The following is a 13,486-nucleotide window of genomic DNA, read 5'->3' on the forward strand; positions in this document are numbered from 1 at the left end:
GAGAATGCTACCTCCTTTATTAGACTAGACAAAGGCAGTAACAAATTTAAAACTGAGAAAGGAGTTTGACAAGGAGACACAATATCTCTGAAGCGGTTTACTGTTGCCCTTGAAGAAGCTTTCACAAGATTGGACTGGTTGCAGAAAGAAGTCAATGAAAATGGAGAGTACCTGAACCATTAAGATTTGCTGATAACATTGTGATCATAAGCCACGATCCCAAAGGATTAGAGGAAAATTTTAATCAGTTATGCATATAGTTAGTAAGGATGTCGGACTAAAGATGGAATGAGACAGCAAAAAATTGAACAAATTATATTCGGAGTCAGACTGCTGGATAAGAAGAAAAACATATGGATTAGGCAGCAAACTCAAGTAAAGGACATTCTTATCAAAACTAAAGAACTGAAATAGACTTGGGCAGGACACATAGCTTGATGACAGATGGACTAAGAAAATGACAGAATGGTACCCAAGAGGAGCTAAAAGAAAACCTGAAAGACAACAATGGAGACAGACAGATGAAATTCAAGATTTCGTAGGCAATACATGGATGGCCACTGCACAAAACAGAAGGAACTGGAAAGTTGCTGGATGAGAGGCCTTCATCCTGCAGTGGATTGAAAATGGCTGATAAGGATGATGAAAGAAGACATTTTGAGTAATCTCTGGATACTGTATTACTTAATATGAAAGCAGTGAAATATGGCATGTACATAAAATTTCTCATTTGTCATTCCCATATAATTATTCATATTTTGTCAGAGGTACGATAAGTACGATAATAATGAATACAGAAACAATAATACAGAAATTTTGCTAAAAGGGATAGGGAGGTGATTATCCCTTTGTACAATGCCATGCCATGGTTAGGGCACCTTGAGTACTAAATACAGGTCTGGAGGCCTTGCTTTAAGAAGGTTGCAGACCTGCTGGAATGGGTGCCAAGAAGGGCAACCAGATGGATGAAGGGAACAAAGGGAGTGCACTTACCAAGAAAGGCTTCAGTTCTGCAAATTACAGCATCTAGAGACCAGGCACTTGCAAGGAGATCTGACTGAGGTGTTTAAGGCCTTGAATGGATTGAGTAAGCTAAATGTTGATGGCATTCTTCCTTTTTCTGAGATTACACACAAGGAGACATAAATTCAAGTTGAGGAAGGATGGTTGCAGGATAGATGTGCAGAAGTTTGCCTTCAGTTTCAGCCAGCCATAGATGAAAGATTGTTGGAACAAGCTTTCATCTATTGTTGTGGAAGTGGGTGGTTTGAATAAATTCAAGGAAAAACTAGACAAATTCTTGGAGGGCATGGATGGCTGAAGTGTGTAGTTTTTTTTTTTTTTTTTTATAAGTTTGCTTTCTTGCATCATTTGGCACTACTAATACTAAAATCCAAATAAACAATTATTTCATACATCCAGCTCATTAATAACTCATCAAAACAGCTAATGAGGTTAACTAAACATGATTTTTACTTAACAAAACCACATTGTGTGTCCTTCGAAATTCCATTTCTATCTAAATGACCCTGGACTGCACTTTCAATCATAGCTTCTAAGATTTTCCCTACCTTTGAAGTTATACTAACTGGTCTATAGTTACTGACCTCACTCTTAGAAACTCCTTTATGCATTGGTGATATGCTGACACGTCTCTAGTCCAAAGGAATCTCTCCTGAGTCCAATGATGCCTTCATAATTAACCTCAATGGTTCAATGCACTGTCAGGCTGCCTCCCTCAAAATTATTCGATATATGCCATTAACTTCAGGAGCCTTACTTGCCCTTATGCTTGAAACTTTTTCCAATACATAATCATCTGTAATTTAATCTAATTATTGCTAATTTCATTCTGTTCAGCCTCATTTGCACTCTCTTCTCACTATAAAGGGTCTTTCATCTATATAGATTGATGTGAAATACTTGTTCTATTCATCAGCTGGATTATCTAAGATATTATGCAAGGCTTTTATCGGATTTGTTTTCTTCTTCTTCATATTCCTGAAAATATCCTTGTCCCTGTTCTTTGTTCTCTTAGCCAGTGATTTCTCAGCCTTAGCTCACCTCACCTTTTTTTTGTAGTACTATTACAGATCAACTTTTAGCTGTCATAGGCTTCAGTACTTTTCAAAACCCTCTTATTGTCCCCTGCCATCTTTTTCTGTTCTATTACTGTGCACTGGCCAGCTCTGTATTCACCCATCTCAGCATCCTCCTTGTGCAATATTTTGTGGCAATAAAGTTTCCTGACAGGTGCAATAAAAAGAACACGAAGGAGCTCAAAAATGATTTTATTTTTATTCAAAGTAATCATCACCTGACTGAATGCACCTATTATGCCATTCTAAAAGTGTCTAAAAAGAGTCAGTGAAGGAGTCCAATATTAAATTCATTCAATGGTTATTCATTCAGTGTTTTCTTTGTGTCCTCAACATCCTGATCTCTTTCCTTTGAGAGCAGTTTTCATCTTGGGAAAGAAGAAGAAATCTTCTGATGCTACATCGGGAGAGTAGGGTGGATGTTTGATATGTACAATGCTATGCTTCATCAGAAATGTCTTCACAACAGTGAGGAATGTGCAGGGGCTTTGTCATGCAACAAGAACCAGCCTCCTTTCTTTCGAAATTTTGGCCTCATATGGGAAATGCACTTGAATAGTCTTAAACACCTGTACACAGAACACAGCATTGACTCTCTCTCTCCTCTTGTGGTGATTCACAAATTCCCTGTGAATCGCAATATTTGTCAAAAAATATGATCAGCATCAACTAGATCCTGGACTTCCACAAAAGAGACTCGTTGGGCCTCGGTGATGATTGTGAAGTCCAAAACATGCTCTGACACTTCTTCTCAGGGTCATATTGAAACCCAGCACTCACCTTCATTGACAATACAGTTGAAGAAATTAGAATTGTCTTAACAAGTCTGAATGAAATCTTTGCATGATGCACCTTTTGTTGCTTCTGCTCATCTTTGAGCTATGCAGTACAAATTTTGCACAGACTTTCCTTTTCCCTAAATTTTCATGCAGAATTTGATGAAATTCATATCCAACACATCAGCTATTGTTCTGAGAGTTAAACGACGATCTCCCACCACAATTTCTCAAACTTTTACAACTCTGTCCTCAAAATATTGACAAAAAATGTTAACATTACTAATGAAACTGGTTGTTACTTGCAACCTGTCAGCCTACTAGACAATCTCGGTACCACCATCTGCTGGAGGAAGTTAACTACATCACAGGTTATGCTGTTAATTAAGCTCTTAATTAATGATTTTGTAATAACTGAGAGCAAAGTGGAGGAGAAATTGTTGAAGTTAAACATAAGAAAAGTACCTGGGGTGGATGGGATCTATCCAGTTATATTAAAGGAGGCGGCAAAGCAACTGAGCAAACCCTTACCATAATTATGAGAGCATCCTTGGACTCAGGGGAGGTTCCCACGGACTGGATATATGCAAATGTATCCCCAATTCACAAAGAGGGATCGAAGGGTGACACAAGTAATTACAGACCAGTTAGTTTAACTTCTGTTCCGGGTAAAATAATGGAGACACTGGTTAAAGATGCATTGCAGGATCATCTAGACAAGACTGCAGCAATAATTCAGACACAGCATGGGTTTGTTAAGGGAAAGTTTTGTCTGACAAATTTGATAAGATATTATGATATGGTTACAAAGGAACTGGATGCAAAAAATAATTTTGATATCATATATTTGGATTTCAGGAAAGCTTTTGACACTGTTGCGCATGGAAGACTATTGTACAAATTGGAGCAGAATAGTATAAAGGGTAAGTTGCTACAATGGATAAAAGGATAGTTAAGTGGGAGAAGACAGAGGGTGGTAATCAATGGGTGCTGCTCTTCGTGGACTAATGTTATTAGTGGAGTCCCACAGGGCTCGGTGTTGGGTCCACTGTTGTTTTGTATATTTATCAATGATATTGATGAAGGTATATCAGGCTTAATGTTGAAGTTTGCAGGGTTGTTAATGACAGCAATAGCAGTGTGCTACTGCAACAGGATCTAGATAATTTGGGCAGATGGGCTAAGAAGTGGAAACTGAAGTTTAACCTTGACAAATGCAAAGTACCGCATATGGGTAGAAGTAACCCTAGAGAAACGTACCAACTGTGTATTACTACACTTAAGGTGGTAGAAAATGAAAAAGACCTGGGAGTAATTGTGCAGTCAGATATGAAGTTTTCTGAGCAATGCAGACAGGCTGCCAGGGCAGGTCATGGAGTTTTGTCAATGATATATAGGAATTTTGCTAGCAGGGAAAAGGAGGTGATTGTCCCTCTGTATAAGGCAATGGTCAGGGCATGCCTTGAGTACTGTGTACAGGTCTGGAGGCCTCATTTTAGGAAGGATGTAGATTTTCTTGAGCATGTACAGAGAAGGGCAACAAGATTGGTGAGGGGAATGAAGGGATCCTCTTACCAAGAGAGGCTTAAGTTCTGCAAATTGCAGTGGCTGGAGACTAGGCACCTGCGCGGTAATCTGATTGAGGTGTATAAGGCCTTGAATGGGTTGAGCACGCTGAATTCTGATGGGATCCTTCCACTTGTTCAGATTACAAACCTAAGGGGGCATAAATTCAAATTAAGAAAGGTCAGATGTAGAATAGATGTGCGGAAATTTGCCTTTAGCCAGCAGGTGGTTAATTGCTGGAACAAACTTCCGTCTGTCATTATGGAAGTTGATAGGTTGAACAAATTTAAAGAGGAACTGGACAGGAATTTGGAGGGAATGGTGTGATGTTTTTTTTTTTTTTTTGGCTGATGCTGCATAAGCTTATACACTTGCTTTCTTGCATCACATGCCACTACTACTACAGCACTTTTGTTTATTTTCAAACTCATTGAACATGACAGCAACAGTCCAGGAACTTTATTTCCACACCTCATATGCATTCATGGCTTCTGCAACTATTGCTTTAAAGATATTCCAGAATTCTATTATATTGACCTTTCCTGTGTTATATTCCATATTGATATGTAGCATCTTAAATTGTCATAGTCCCATTTCCTGAAATTAAACCTTTACCTCTAACAACTGCAACATCTTTCTTCATCTTCAATCTAAGGACTGCATGATCACTTCCCGCTAATGGATCCTGTGCTGCAAGTCCTATGATGTCATCTGATTCATACATAATAATCTGGGGTCTAGAATATTCTTACCCCTAGTATTTTCTTTAACATGCTGATACAAATAAAAATCATCTAGGTTATTTAAAATTTTTGTCCTTCATGGTGAGTTCCCTCCCAATAGCTTCTATCGATAGGAGCAAATAGAAATCACCCATAATAAGGCATTCATCCCTGCTTGCCTAGTCCATCTGCATGTAGAGACCCTTATTATAATCTTCACAATTTTCTATTCTGCACATTACTCCCACTCTCGTATCTTTCGACCCAACTACTTCACACGACACAGATTCTATGTAATGTTGGCACATGTAAGTTCTGAATCTGGAAAAGTCTTTGTCACAGTTAGGCTACTTTAAATAAGCATGACCCACCCCTTCCATTTTTCCTATCCTTTCTAGTTACATTACGCATGCCTCTTCATGCAATGAAAATCTATTTCTAGGTGATGCCACATTTTTGTTAGCCCAATTACGTCAGCATTACTTGTTCTAACCAGGAATTCAAATTCACTCATTTTATTGACAATGCTTCTGACATTACTGTATAGTTTAGTACCTTGACACACCGCTTGAAATTATTCACATTTGTTTCCCTGAAATTAGCTTACCATTCATTTGAAACATCATATACTCTTGGCACATTTTAACAAATCAACTGTTGTGGCAACAAACAAGAACTTCTGAGATGTTCTAAAACATTATTTTGACCCTTATCATTAGATAATTTATATACCCCCTTTGTATATATAGATTTTCTGAAGAGGCTGTCTGGTACATTAAAAAGAAAGTTCTGGGGAATGCCAGATGTTTATCAAACTCTTAACAGGGAGCTAAGTGATTTTGTAATAACTGAGAGCAAAGTGGAGGATGTTATTTGGTTTTTAGGAGCTTGTTTGTTATTTGTTATTTGGTTTTTAGGAGCATTAGCAACTAAGGCCATATTGCTCCTGAATATGCAGTGGTCATTCCCTGACCTTTCCGCATCCTCCGTATTTCGTGGTGATGGGCTCGAACCCCGGTCTAATCAAGAAGCATGTGCTATGCACTGCTACTCCTTCCCCTGGCTACGGAGGCGCCGGTTTTTAGGAGCATTAGCAACTAAGGCCATATTGCTCCGGGGATATGTGGTGGTCATTCCCTGACCTTTCCGCATCCTTCGTATTTGGTGGTCACGGGCTCAAACCAAGAAGTCTAATCAAGAAGCATGTGCTACACATTGCTGCTCCTGTCCACCTGGCTACGGAGGTGCCGCAAAGTGGAGGAGACATTGTTGAAGTTAAACATAAGGTTTGTTTGTTATTTGGTTTTTAGGAGAATTAGCAACTAAGGCCATATTGCTCTGGGGATATGCGGTGGTCATTCCCTGACCTTTCCACATCCTCCATATTTGGTGGTCACGGGCTTGAACCACGGTCTAACTATAGACCTGTAGTTTAACTTGTGTTCTGGAGAAAATAATGGAGTCACTAGTTAAAGAAGCATTGCAGGATCATCTAGACAAGACTGCAGTAATAGTTAAGACACAGCGTTAGTTTGTTAAAGGGATGTCTTGTCTGATCAATTTGATTGGATACTATGATGTGGTCACAAAGGAACTGAATGTCAAAAATAATTTTGATATCGTATACTTCGATTTCAGGAAAGCTTTTGATACTGTTGCGCATGGAAGACTGCTGTACAAATTGGAGAGGTATGGCATTAAGGATGGTAAGCTGCTACAATGGATAAAGGGATGGTTGAGTGGGAGATGACAGAGAGTGGTAATCAATGGACACTGCTCTTCGTGGACAATTGTTATTAGTGAAGTTCCCCAGGGTTTGGTGCTGAGCCCATTGTTGTTTTGTGTATTCATCAATGATATCGATGAAGGTATATCAGGATTAATGCCCGAGTTTGCAGATGATACAAAGGTTGGCAGGTTTGTTAACAACGATAAAGACAGTATGCCACTCCAACTGGATCTAGATAAGTTGCGCAAATGGGCTGAGAAGTGGCAACTGAAGTTTAATATTGACAAATGCAAAGTACTGCATATGGGTAGCAATAACCCAAGAGAAACGTACTAATTGTGTGGTACTTCACTCAGGGAAGTGGCAAGCAAAAAAGACCTTGGGGTAATTGTGCAGTCAAATATGAAGTTTGCTGAGCAGTACAGATGGGCTGCCAGGGCAGGTCATGGAGTCTTGTCAAAGATATATAGGAATTTTGCTAGCAGGAACAGGTAGGTGATTATCCCATTGTACAAGGCATTGATCAAGCCACATCTAGAGTACTGTGTACAGGTCTGGAGGCCTCATTTTAGGAAAGATGTAGAGTTGCTAGAATGTGTACAGAGAAGGGGAACAAAGGGGTGCTCTTACCAAGAAAGGCTTAAATACTGCAAATTGCAGTGCCTGGAGAGTAGGCACCCGTGAGGTGATCTGATTAAGGTGCATAAGACCATGAATGGGTTGAGCAAGCTGAATGCTGATGGGATTCTTCCTCTTGCTCAGATTAAGAACCTGAGGGGGCATAGATTCAAATTGAGGAAAGACAGTTTTAGAATGGATGTGCGGAAGTTTGCCTTTAGCCAGCAGGTGGTTGATTGGTGGAAGAGACTTCCATCTTTTGTAGTGGAATTTGATAACATAAATAAATTTAAGGCTCAGCTGGACAGGCATTTGGAATGAATGGAGGAGTGAAATGGGAGTTTTTTTTTTTTTTGGCTGATGATGCTAATAAACATGTATCTATATTAGTTTTCAAAATAATATGCAGAGTGGCAACTATTGTGCTTCTTTATTATTCACAGAGGAAATTTTCACTTAAATTGTTATTTATCTTTGTTATTAATACAATTTTTAATATATATATATATATATATATATATATATTTACAATTTCTAATATTTAATTATTTTTTATTGTTAAATAACAATTAAATTATTTCACTTAAATCATGTGCATGCATGTGCACACATGCATTCACACCATGAACCTGTGCACCTGGATCCATTAAATAATGAATATGCCATTAATATATACTCAGTCAGAAGCTTAAACTATCACCAAATACATTACTTACCACTGTATATATCCATGATGATATTCTAATGTTTTGTAATTTCCCCACCAAGTAGCATGGATGTTGTCAATATAATCACCTGTTGTCAATATAATATAATATAATGTTTAATATGACTCAAAAATCATGCACTATATAAGATTTCATAATTGGACTATAGTAATATGTCGAAAAATGTTAAATAATTTAAGTTATTTAATTTAAGTTACATTAAACTTATTTTATTAACACAATATGGTACTAGTGTTCACACAGAACACTAGTACTATGTTCTATATGAACTTGATTTGTTTCATACATATTTTCAGAAAGGTTGCAAATTCACCAGTTTAATTCTTAGTACTTGCCTAGAATAGATATCTATTGGTTTGATGAACAGTTAATTATTTTTACACTTTTTGGCTTGGTGATAGATTTCTGTCCCTACTAGCAAAATGCTGTACATCACAGATAAAAAACCATATGCCTATTCTCAGCCTGTCTACACATTTGAGACAACTACTTTGGATTGCACAATTACTCCTATCTTTTTTATTGTAAACTGCCTAAATTTGTTGTCTTCCTAAGTAATAATATAATCTGGGATTACAATTAACGAAATATAGAATACCACATTTCCTCATGTAATGCATTTTTAGATCAACTGAATAATTTATCTAGGTTTTATTGGAGCAACATGTCCAGAGGAGTCCACCTTGCTTGTGTAAACATGCAGTCATTGTTTCACACAAAAAAAGGGAACGTATGTGGTTTATGCAATTCCACAAGGAATATGTTCATCAATGACACAAATTTCAGTTCTTGATGTTACTGAATGTTAATACGGTACTAAATGTCTCTTGGCAATACAAAAATGAATTGGGTGTAAGATAATGTTGCAAAACGCCACACATTCTTCTCGGGAAAAACCCATATTACACACCACAATAAAAAACGCTCAAATATCATGCTATCATCAAGTAGCTATGTTCTGCCAACTGTCTAAAAATATCTCATTCTCTATCCAATTACATCACTTGCTCTACTGCCTTAGCTACCTCGATACACACCATTCAGCAACGAGCTATGTGATAACTCGATAGCCCTGTAACCTATCGATTTACCTAAAACAGTAAAAAGTACACTTTTATTTAAGCAGTAATTTAGTTGAGTGAAATAAGGCTTATCTTTTTTTCTATACTTATCTGTACGATAAAAGTGACCTTTTGTCTTCAGAATTTTAACATGTTAACAGCCTATAAGACTAGTTATTATATAAGCCTATTTGATTTTGCACGTCTTGAGACTCACCTGCTGTGTCACATGCTATTTGTTTCAGCTCCTGTATCATATAGATTAGGGAGTGTCCACCCACAGCCTGCAGGTGGACATCCCTAACTCATTCTTTGACTCATTCTTTCATAGTGGGCAGCCCATTGCCATATAGGTATCCCACAGTATCATCCCCCCCCAGTTTAAAACTAAAATCACAAAATATAGTTTAATATTGACTTTGGGTTATCCATTTTTAGTAATATTCAATATTTCATGTTGCTTTCTTGTGATTTAACGTATCTTCCTCAATATTTAACAATATTATTATTACATATTCATATTACATGTAATAAGAATGTTGTTCAGTACCATATAACAATGCAATTAGATTTTTGCATTTAATTATTAAAGATAAAAAAATTAAACTGTAAACATAAGAAACTGTTCTTCTGGCACATATAGATGTGTCTAAAGAACCAAAGTATGACTTTACCTTGCAATTACATGAAACTAATTAATAATTAGGCCTTTTTATGTCTTCTTTCCAATCCAGTGTTTCATAGAATACTGGTGTTGCCCAAACATTGCCCAAGTGTTCCACAAAATGCTCCCAAAAAAGTTAGCATTTATCTACATTTTTGATATTTTAATATATATTGAAATCCCATTACAGTACAATGAACTTCTCTGGGATACAAAAATCATTTTGATGTACAGTACTGAAATTTCATTAAAATGAATATCAGTGAAAATTATTTAAAAAGAATTATTATTGGTTCAAATAAATCAATTACACTGTTCTAATATATCAAAGTAGCAGTTTATTTTATTTTACTTAAATATCCTCTTTAAAATAAATAAATAATAAATAAAATAATAAAATTCATACTACAAAGGTAAAAACATTTGTTTAGAGATCATCATTTTGAAAGCATATTATATTTATAAGAAATATTGTATTGTATCACAAAATTTTAATAACCCACACTTACAGATACACATTTCTATGGTACAGCAAAACTTATCATTACTTTGCATATATTAGAATGTCAATTTTTGTGTTTAATATTTACATTTTTAATTTTGTGCATTAATATGAAAATTCAGCTTTTGTGGATTCAGGTTGCATTGAACTAAATCTATGGCTGCTGCTTTTTTTTTTTTTTTTTTTTTTTTTGAACATACAAGCAGAAATTTGGAATTTCGTCTTTAACTTGGGCATTTTGTTTCCAATGGCAAAAAATAAACTAGTAAAAGTAAGTAGTTGTGCAAATTTATCATCCTGTATCATCTGTTTCAAGGAGGAGGAGGAAGCAAAAGGTACTTAAATGCCTTACCAAACTATTTGAGCATAATCATTCAAAAATATGGGACATTTAAGAGGGTGCAATAGTGAATACGTTTGCCGCATTTTTTAAAACTTCCATTTTTTTTATTTAGATAATAACTCCTAGAAATACAATTACAGCGAGAATCATTTATAGTGTCTTCCATAATTACTTGAAAACTTGGTTCACTTTAAAACCAATTACACTTAGGCAATATGGAGACTGAAAACAATTTTGTGTCTCAACTATTTCACTCAGAGGAGATGTGCAAGGCATTATTAACAAGGAAAGTCAACTGGATCTAGAAATATTTTTGTTATAATGAATTTTTCATTGAAATTTTATTAGTTACCATTAGGTGAGGCATATGATGAAAGAAAGCAAGCTTATGCAGCATCAGCCGATTTGGCGCCTCCGTAGCCAGGTGGACAGGAGCAGCAGTGCGTAGAGCTCAGCCTTAAATTTATTTAAGCTATCAACTTCCACAACAAGAGATGGAAGTCTGTTTCAGCAATCAACTACATGCTGGCTAAAGGCAAATTTCCTCACATCTATTCTACAATCGTCTTTCCTCTTAATCTATACCCCCTCAGGTTCAAATCTAAGCATGAGGAAGAATCCCATCAGCATTCAGCTTGGTCAATCCATTCAAGGCCTTATACACATCAATCAGATCACTTCACGTGTGCCTAATCTCCAGGCGCTGCAATTTGCAGAACTTAAGCCTATCTTGGTACGAGCACTCCTTTGTTCCTCTCACCAATCTTGTTGCCCTTCTTTGTACTCATTCTAGCAACTTTACATCCTTCCTAAAATGAGGCCTCCAGACCTGTGCACAGTATTCAAGGTGTGGCCTGACCACTGCCTTGTACAATGGGATAATCACCTCCTTGTCCCTGCTAGCAAAATTCCTATATATCATTGACAAGATTCCACTGCCTACTCTTCCAGCCCGTCTGCACTGCTCAGCAAACTTCATATCTGTTTTTCACTCTCCACTTCCCTGAGTGTAGTACCACACAGCTGGTAGTATGTTTCTCTTGGGTTACTGCTACTCATATGCAGTACTTTGCTTACTTAGTTATAGCAGTATTTGACTATACTTTAATATATAAAAAAATATATATATTTAGTATATCTACAGGGCATCTCAAAAATATTGGTACAAACATTTAGGGGAGGTAGGTAACATCTAAAGGAATGGGAATCGCATAGGAACCCATAACCGGAAATGTCACCGTAAGTCGGTACATGACGCTGTTCATCAGTTCGCGAGAGGGAAAATTTCTGGTTTACTCATTCAAGCAGTAGTCGCTGCACGAAGAGCATGCATCGATATACGAACTGTGAGCTGGCAGACATGCACCTAGTGTATGGATTAGCAGAGGGCAATGGACGAGTCGCTCAACGAATTTATGGAGAATGCTTCCCAGACAGACATGTATCGGACCACCTTTGTTTGCGAGTGTGCATCAAAATTTGTGAAATTATGGGTCATTTAGAGGTAACAGGAGTAGTGCGGGCAGACCATGTTCAACGTGAACTCCCGCCATGGAAGAAAATGTGTCGAATGCCATCCAGAATAATCCTACTACCAGCACACGTGCTGTTGCCTCTGCCTTAAGAGTGTCTCGTTGCAGTGTACAGCGTGTCTGGCATGACGATTCCTTACACCCCTTTCATCTCCAAAGGGTTCAGTTACTGCTCCCCCCCCCCCCAAGATCATCCTGCACTTGTGGCTTTGGCGCAATGTTCAAGACTTGAATTTTCCAGCCTATGTTTTGTTCACAGATGAGGTTTATTTCACTTGGGAAAGCTTATTCAATCAGCACAATGCTCATGTGTGGGCTCACGACAACCCACACGGTGGGCACCCCCATGCGGCACAACATCGCTTCACAATAAATGTGTGGGCAGGTATGATCGGTGACTGCTTAATTGGCCCATACCTGTTACCATCCCGCATGAACTCCACTAAATATCGGATCTTTCTTGAACAAGTTCTACCAGGGTTACTTGACGATGTTATGGCAAATGTGAGACGCAACATTTGGTTTCAACATGACAGGGTCGTCTGCCCATTATGGAAGGTGTGTTCGTGACCTTTTGAATAGGCATTTTGGGCGTCAATGGATTGGCCGTGGTGGACCCGTTGCCTGGCCCCCACCCTCACCTGATTTACCGAGCTTTGATTTCTTTCTGTGGGGGACCCTCAAATCTATCGTGTATGAATCGCCTGTAGAGACGGAAATGGATCTCATGGCGAGACTTGTCTGTGCTGCTGCTACTGTCAAAGAAACTCCAGGTGTGTTCGACCGTGTCTGCCAATCCATGCTGCGTCGGTGTCACGCGTGCATCGCATCTCATGGTGGAACCTTCGAGCATCTGTTGTAACATCATGAAATGCATCCATCTCGTACTCCATTGTTAATATTATGTCAAATAAATGTTTGCCACTAATTACTGTCTTGTGTCATTTCTGCTTCTTGTGCCTCTGCTACTACTTTCCCGTGATGTTTCCGGTTATGGGTTCCTATGAAATTCACATTCCTTTAGATGTTACCTACCTCCCCTAAATGTTTGTACCAATATTTTTGAGATACCCTGTATACTGAAAACAAATCCTTGTGATATAAGTAACTTGATTATTTATTTTATATCTATTCTTGAAATGAAGA

The 13,486-nt window shown here is 37.7% G+C and overlaps 1 protein-coding gene across 3 annotated transcripts in view; it reads right to left on the reverse strand.

Moving 5' to 3' along the window:
• Positions 1-13,486, reverse strand: part of LOC150086044 (opioid growth factor receptor-like protein 1) — an 80,222-nt gene that overhangs the window by 21,331 nt on the left and 45,405 nt on the right. For all 3 annotated transcript variants that reach the window (XM_090373674.1, XM_090373673.1, XM_090373675.1), the window contains exon 5: positions 8,227-8,305. In XM_090373674.1, coding sequence (XP_090229800.1) covers positions 8,227-8,305 — 79 coding nt within the window. The remainder of the gene's footprint in view (positions 1-8,226; positions 8,306-13,486) is intronic.

Source organism: Mastigoproctus giganteus, chromosome 5 (assembly GCF_048544385.1).
Source record: "Mastigoproctus giganteus isolate SK-2022 chromosome 5, ASM4854438v1, whole genome shotgun sequence".
Classification (NCBI taxonomy): Eukaryota; Metazoa; Arthropoda; class Arachnida; order Uropygi; family Thelyphonidae; genus Mastigoproctus; species Mastigoproctus giganteus.